Source organism: Cydia strobilella, chromosome 14 (assembly GCF_947568885.1).
Source record: "Cydia strobilella chromosome 14, ilCydStro3.1, whole genome shotgun sequence".
NCBI classification, from domain to species: Eukaryota; Metazoa; Arthropoda; class Insecta; order Lepidoptera; family Tortricidae; genus Cydia; species Cydia strobilella.
Window position 1 is genome coordinate 15,486,065 of NC_086054.1, and position 6,102 is coordinate 15,492,166.

A 6,102-nucleotide genomic window follows, 5' to 3' on the forward strand; every position below is an offset into this window, starting at 1 on the left:
CCTCAAAAGTCATTCTAAATTATGTAGGGTGCTATTTAGCAAATGTAGTATTAATAAACCTGAAAAAAACTAACTTATATATTTAAGGTAAGTGTTTATTAACAGTGGTTTGACAAGCCCTTTGTTTGGTTGGTTTACTTATGACGTAGTTTTTTCTTGTACCTTAACTACTTATACCTTATTTTCAGAGAAACGAAAAAAAAAATGGATTTCTCAACAACAGTGTCAAGCGATTACCAATGGCCCTTTCCAAAGCCCATCATAGGAAAGTAAGTACATTACGCCTACAAGTTTTCATTAGCAATCTTCTATAATGTCAATAACGACCATAATTCATTTCATTAGGCACTACTCTTTTCTTTACCATTTATATTTACAGAAAATTTCTAGCTCGAAAAAAGTTTCCACTTCTATTCTTATTTAGCCTTACCTTGGTACATTTCCTTATCAAGGAATTAATTTAAATTTTAGTACCTACAATTGTAGTAAACACGCATACAGTAAAGTTACAGGGCGCCGCCTCTATTGCCTATAAACATGAGTGGCGTATACATATCAAAAGGTTACTAAATAAGAGACAAATAAGCATTCCCAGTAGTATTTAAATTGTGTTGAAAGCCTATACATCGTCTACAGTAAGTGCCAGTTGCACCATCCGCACTTGACAGACTGATCAACGTCACCCGGCGCGCCGCGGCGGTTTACTATGAAACTTTCCATACCTACAATAAAATTTTGCCAACTCTTTAACGATGAAAAACAGTTTGGTGCAACCGACCCTAAGAGATCCTACAACCGCGTAGTCAGGCCGCGGGGGCGCGCCCGGGCGCCGTCTTTAGCGGTTACGCGTGCACGCACACTACAATAAACATTATGCCTACTCACACGCACACAAACAAATGTTATCGGTCCGACAGCTGACGGGGGGCTCCGACATGGCTGAATTTATCGGAATCGCCTTTCCGATGTGCCGATATCGGATGTCGGAAGGCGCCTATAACAATAACAACTGAAGGAGAGTGCCATCGGCATTAAGTCCGCCTTTTTTGCGTTATTTATAATAATGATTTATTAAATGCATAAATAAATAAAATACAGAGAAACACATATCTTACATTTTACTTCCTTCCGACATCCGATATCGGCGAATTTAAAAACGCTCTAAGTGTCACTATATTATTTCCAGACCATGTGAGCCGCCATCTCCGGACTCAGCGCCGCCGGCGAGGCCGGCGCCCGTGGCCCCGTACTGCCACTGCGACGCCCACTCCTACTCCCCGAGAGTGCAGCAGTACCAGCAACTATTGGAAAAGGAGAAGAAGCTGTGTGAGGACTATGAGCAGCTGCGGAGACAGGTTGGTTTAGAAATCCCGTCCGTCCCGTCCTCGGCAAGCTCGGTTCTCCATACAAACGTAGCTACGCTCTCATTTTTTTAAAAATCTATTCTCTTTTTAGTCAAAAGTAGGTTTTAATAAAAAAGACAGCGCAGCGCTACCTATTAGCTGTTAAATTTCCGGTTACTAGATTTTGCAGTACGTTAATTTTAGTATGAGCTATAAATTCTACCTTCTGCAACATTCTGAATGTAATTTTTTTATTATACTTTCACGATGTTTGTACATGTGCGTTATGAATGACACTTTCAAAACCTCAGATCAAGACAAGAAATAAATGTATGTGTATTGTATATAATATGTCCGATTTCATTTAAAATAACGTTATATTTTGTTTGCAGATGGTAGACGTTACAAATGATATTTTGGACCATCCATGCGACGATTTGGACAGCAAAATGACAACAATGTATAAATCAACATACCAAAAAAGATGTAAGTCCTAATTTTAACATTTAACCTTGTGCTTTCGTTTGCCCTACTGAAAGGACATAGACCGCCGTTATATATGTGGTATATAGTTTAAATTAAATATACGAGTAGGAGCAGTTGACGTTTAAAATATATTTACTTCCCAACAGCTACTTTCTCAGCTTGAACGAGGTCTTCAGGATTTTGATATTTTATTACAGCATTCCCAGTAACCGAATACAGAGCTATAATGGCCGCCTCGCAGTCACCCGCCCCGATCCCAATGGAGAGCAACCGTCTCGGAGTCCTACGCTGCTACAAAGACCCAACCCACTTCTCAGAACCCCCGCCGATTGTCCGACCAACAATCGAACCACCCAGAGAAGTCCACACGGGAGTTTCACCCCAGTCCTTCCAATTGTATAACGCGGACTTCCCAGGGAGGACAGAGTACCAGGATACTTATAGCGCCTCTGCTAAGGCTTGCTGGAGATCTATGCAGAGGTATAAAGAGCCCATACCGTCCACGAGGAGACGGGCGGATGATTCGTGCGTGTAGTTTTTCTTAAAGCAATAAATCTAAGGGAAGACTAAACTATGCTTTTTCTTTTGCAACGACATTTTAAAGATTTCACGACATTTTAAGTCAAAGTCAATATACTATTTATTCAAATAGGCCTAGCAACAAGCACTTTTTTAATTACATTTACCTATAGGTAGGCTAAGTTGTTCTTTGTGAGAGTCCTACAGATCTTCAAGAACAGATATGTAGCTCATACATTCAGCCTGCTTTGAAATGAGCTGCTAAATTATGTCATAAATATAAATATTCTAATATTGTCTTCGGTTACCGCGATAGTTACTCATGAAATAAAACTATGAAAACGGATTATATCGCGTATATTGAATTTATAATGCATCCCGACGTTTCGAACCTCAGTCACCCGTTGACCACGAACGCTGTAAAGGGTTCGAAACGTCGGGATGTATTATAAATTCAATATACGCGATATAATCCGTTTTCATAGTTTTATTTTATAAATATTCTATTAAAATGACGGCAACAAAACATTTAAGTTCATGTTTTGAACAACCAAAATTATACAGTTCTGAATTCGTTGATATAAGAGCTATGGGACATATTTTTGAGTATGATGAGTGCACCCATATTTTTACACTTGACTGTACTTTCGGTGTTAATATACTCTCATTTGTTATTTAATCGTGTAGTTATATCAAAAATGAAAGCTTATTTTATTCTTAATCTAACTGTAATAGGTTGCCTTATTTAAAAGTTGGCCCAGTCTATTGGTTGTCTAGATTTTAGATGTAAAATTTAATATTTTCGATATCCTACACGAGTGGGAAAGCAAAAATAACACTAAATATAAACGTCACATACCGTCAATATTTTATTATTAAGTAGTACAAATACCTAATTGAAATAATTAAAAATAACTCATTGGAAATATCGCTACTGGAAATTGATAGGTTATCAGCTTGGCCGGCGAAACGCAGCTGGCTCGTTGTATGTTCATCTCAACGTCCTGCAATGAACAAAGGGAGTCTGTGTTAAATATAGACCAGCTATAGGAATTTATTATCAAGTTATTTAGTCTAAAAATAATAACTATCACACCGAAGCTAACTCATGTAGATGGAGTCGGACTAAACTAACTTGGCACCAATTTTAACAGAACAAAGTGAGGAGATGACATTATATTTTCATAGAAATTTGATCTTAATGATGACATTGTCGCACTTTGTCATTGCAAATGCCATGAAGAGTTAGCTTCGAATTTGTTTCCTTGTTCATTATATTATTTATTATTATTATTTAATTACAAACCAAATTAAACATGTTTTCAGTGTTTTACATTTGTAGATTTTTATTTTATTTGAGGTAACATTTTTAAGAAATATGTCACCCACTGGAGTGGAGTGGAGGCCCCTCGCGAAATCGCCTTTTCATACAAACGTAAGTAGTCCTCATTTTCCTCCCTGGATATTAACATTATTGAAAATATTTTGACACAATTTGTTGTATAACTTGTATATCAACCACAGCTATAAGAGTTAGAAGCATTTAAAAATTTGTATAGTCTGTTTTTCACTCCTAATTTTTACCGTAATCAAAAAATCGAAAAAAGTCAAACGTAGGGGCATAGCTATGGTTAATATACATCCAATTATGTAAAAACATTTTCCATAATGTAAATATCCAGAGAGGAAAATGGGGACTACGTTTGTATGGAGAAACGACCGTCCCCTTTCCTCTTAATGTGCCAGTGTCCAGAGAACTAACTAGAGAATAAAATACTTACTCAAGTAACCCTGTGACCATCCCAGAAAACAGAGGCATAAATCTCTTCAACGTCTCATAATATCGGCCGGCTACCATCGACACCATGTTACCCACCAAAAACGACATATTCTTCAGTCCTTCCTGGCTCATGGCCATTTGTCTGGCTATTTTCAATAGACCCAGTAACCCTTCAACTATTGATTTGCCCATTTGAAAGCCGTTTGATTGTAATTCTTCAGAAAGTACGAAGCTAGGAGTCATAGGGTCGTATTCGGTTATTTGTCCTGCGTTTTCATCTTTGGTCATTGATTCTTCCATTTCTGCGGAGAAATCCTCATCGGATATATTGCTTAGTGAAGCTGTGTAGACGGTAGCGATGCATAGAAGGAAGATAGTTCTCTGAAAATTAATATATAGGTTATCCTTAAGTCCTGAAGATAAGTAGGCCTAGAATGGCCCTACGTTGTTAGCATTGTGAAAATTACTAATTAGGACGCTTTTTGGCGCTTTTGGCGTTAAAGGGTTAGAATATTTTTGACATTTATTTATATTTATGTATAACTCTTATGGTAGGTACTTCTATAATTAGAATAGCATTTGGTTCAAGGCCCGGTCGGTCAATGATGTCCATTTCGACAATGGATTGATTTTTATGGGATCGGCAAATTCATTGTGTACCTAATGCTCTTCATTGAATTATACACTTCATTGAATTATATACTGCGGGGCCAGCAGTTACTACTCTAAAAGCAGTCGAAGTGCGTAAACATATTCACTTGTGGAATATGGTCTCGAGCGCTGAAGAAATTAAAGAGTACTTGCAGAAACTGTGCGAAGGGGCTGAATGCAGTGTGGAGGAGCTTAAATCTAGGGGCAACTATAAGTCTTTTAAATTGGGTGTTACTGCAATCCACTACGATAAGTGTATGTCGGCGGACGTCTGGCCCGAGAATGCAAGGGTCAAAGTGTGGTTATTTCGAAAACAGAGAACAGAATCCTAGAACCCACCGCGTCCCTGTCAACATCCCTTCTCTCAACATCACTTATCAGAACGTCAGAGGCCTTAACACCAAGCTGAGAAGTTTCAGGCATAATGTCCTTGCTCACGAATGTGATATAATCGCTGTCACTGAAACATGGCTATCTGATTCAGTCGAGGACTCAGAGTTGGTAGGAAGCGACTGGAGCGTTATTCGACGAGATCGCGCCGACGGACGAAGAGGGGGCGGTGTCTTGGTTGCAGCGAGATCTGGGATTGCTCTGCGGCATTTACCTGACCTTGAAACAATGAGCGGAGAAGATTTGTGGGTCTCGTTTGTGGTGGAAAACACATTATTTTATCTGTGCGTGGTGTATATCCCACCTAATGCCGCCGAAAGCGAGTACATGAGATTCTTCCACAAGATTGAATCAATCATTGAGTCGATAGCCGGTGTCGTAATTATAGTTGGGGACCTAAATTTGAACCCTAAGCACACCTCTATTAGTACTTTAAGTTACTACTGTTATTTTACTACAGTTTGTGATTTGAAAGAGATGAATGAAGTTGCGAATATGTATGGCGGAGTGTTAGATGTAGTGCTGGTGCGTGGGCGTGAAGGTGGGGTCACTGTAACGGAAATTAAAGAGTGTGGACTGGTTCCGTATCCCGATGCGTACCATCCTCCGCTTGAGATCTCTGTTCCTTGTGTTGATGCCAAGAGTGCTACTGCTAAGCTGCAACCAAGCAATGTTGACTCGAGACTCGATTGGAACTACCCCAAAGGAAACTATACACTCCTTTACCAACTGATTTCTGAAGTGTCTTGGGAAGAAGTTCTTGAAAGTCGCGAAGTCAGCACTGCTTTGGAGCACTTTTATAAGATAATATACAACATATTCGACATTTGTATACCTAGGAAATGCAGATCTGAGAAAGCGCGTACACGTTATCCAATATGGTTTACAGCCGATTTAATAAAGGATATTAGGCGTAAAGCTCATCTTCACCGT

At 39.0% G+C, this 6,102-nt stretch overlaps 2 protein-coding genes across 2 annotated transcripts; one reads left to right on the forward strand and one right to left on the reverse strand.

The window, feature by feature from the left end:
• The first annotated feature begins 188 nt into the window (after positions 1–188).
• On the forward strand, positions 189–2,396 carry LOC134747280 (uncharacterized). The gene is made up of 4 exons (XM_063681901.1): positions 189–269; positions 1,187–1,355; positions 1,736–1,829; positions 2,027–2,396. Exons 1-4 carry the CDS (start codon positions 205–207, stop codon positions 2,362–2,364), a joined length of 666 nt encoding a protein of 221 aa, XP_063537971.1. The 5' UTR covers positions 189–204; the 3' UTR covers positions 2,365–2,396.
• Positions 2,397–3,263: 867 nt separating this feature from the next.
• LOC134747497 (uncharacterized) lies at positions 3,264–4,506 on the reverse strand. Its single transcript, XM_063682115.1, has 2 exons — positions 4,130–4,506; positions 3,264–3,352 (listed from the first exon to the last, which is right to left on the reverse strand). Exons 1-2 carry the CDS (start codon positions 4,426–4,428, stop codon positions 3,340–3,342), a joined length of 312 nt encoding a protein of 103 aa, XP_063538185.1. The 5' UTR covers positions 4,429–4,506; the 3' UTR covers positions 3,264–3,339.
• Positions 4,507–6,102: the final 1,596 nt, after the last annotated feature.

Coding starts and splice junctions, on each gene's coding strand:
- LOC134747280 (XM_063681901.1), top strand. CDS start 205: ATGGATTTCTCAACAACAGTGTCAAGCGATTACCAATGGCCCTTTCCA. Junction 270..1,186: donor CCAAAGCCCATCATAGGAAA/GTAAGTACATTA, acceptor TATTATTTCCAG/ACCATGTGAGCCGCCATCTC. Junction 1,356..1,735: donor ATGAGCAGCTGCGGAGACAG/GTTGGTTTAGAA, acceptor TTTTGTTTGCAG/ATGGTAGACGTTACAAATGA.
- LOC134747497 (XM_063682115.1), bottom strand. CDS start 4,428: ATGGAAGAATCAATGACCAAAGATGAAAACGCAGGACAAATAACCGAA.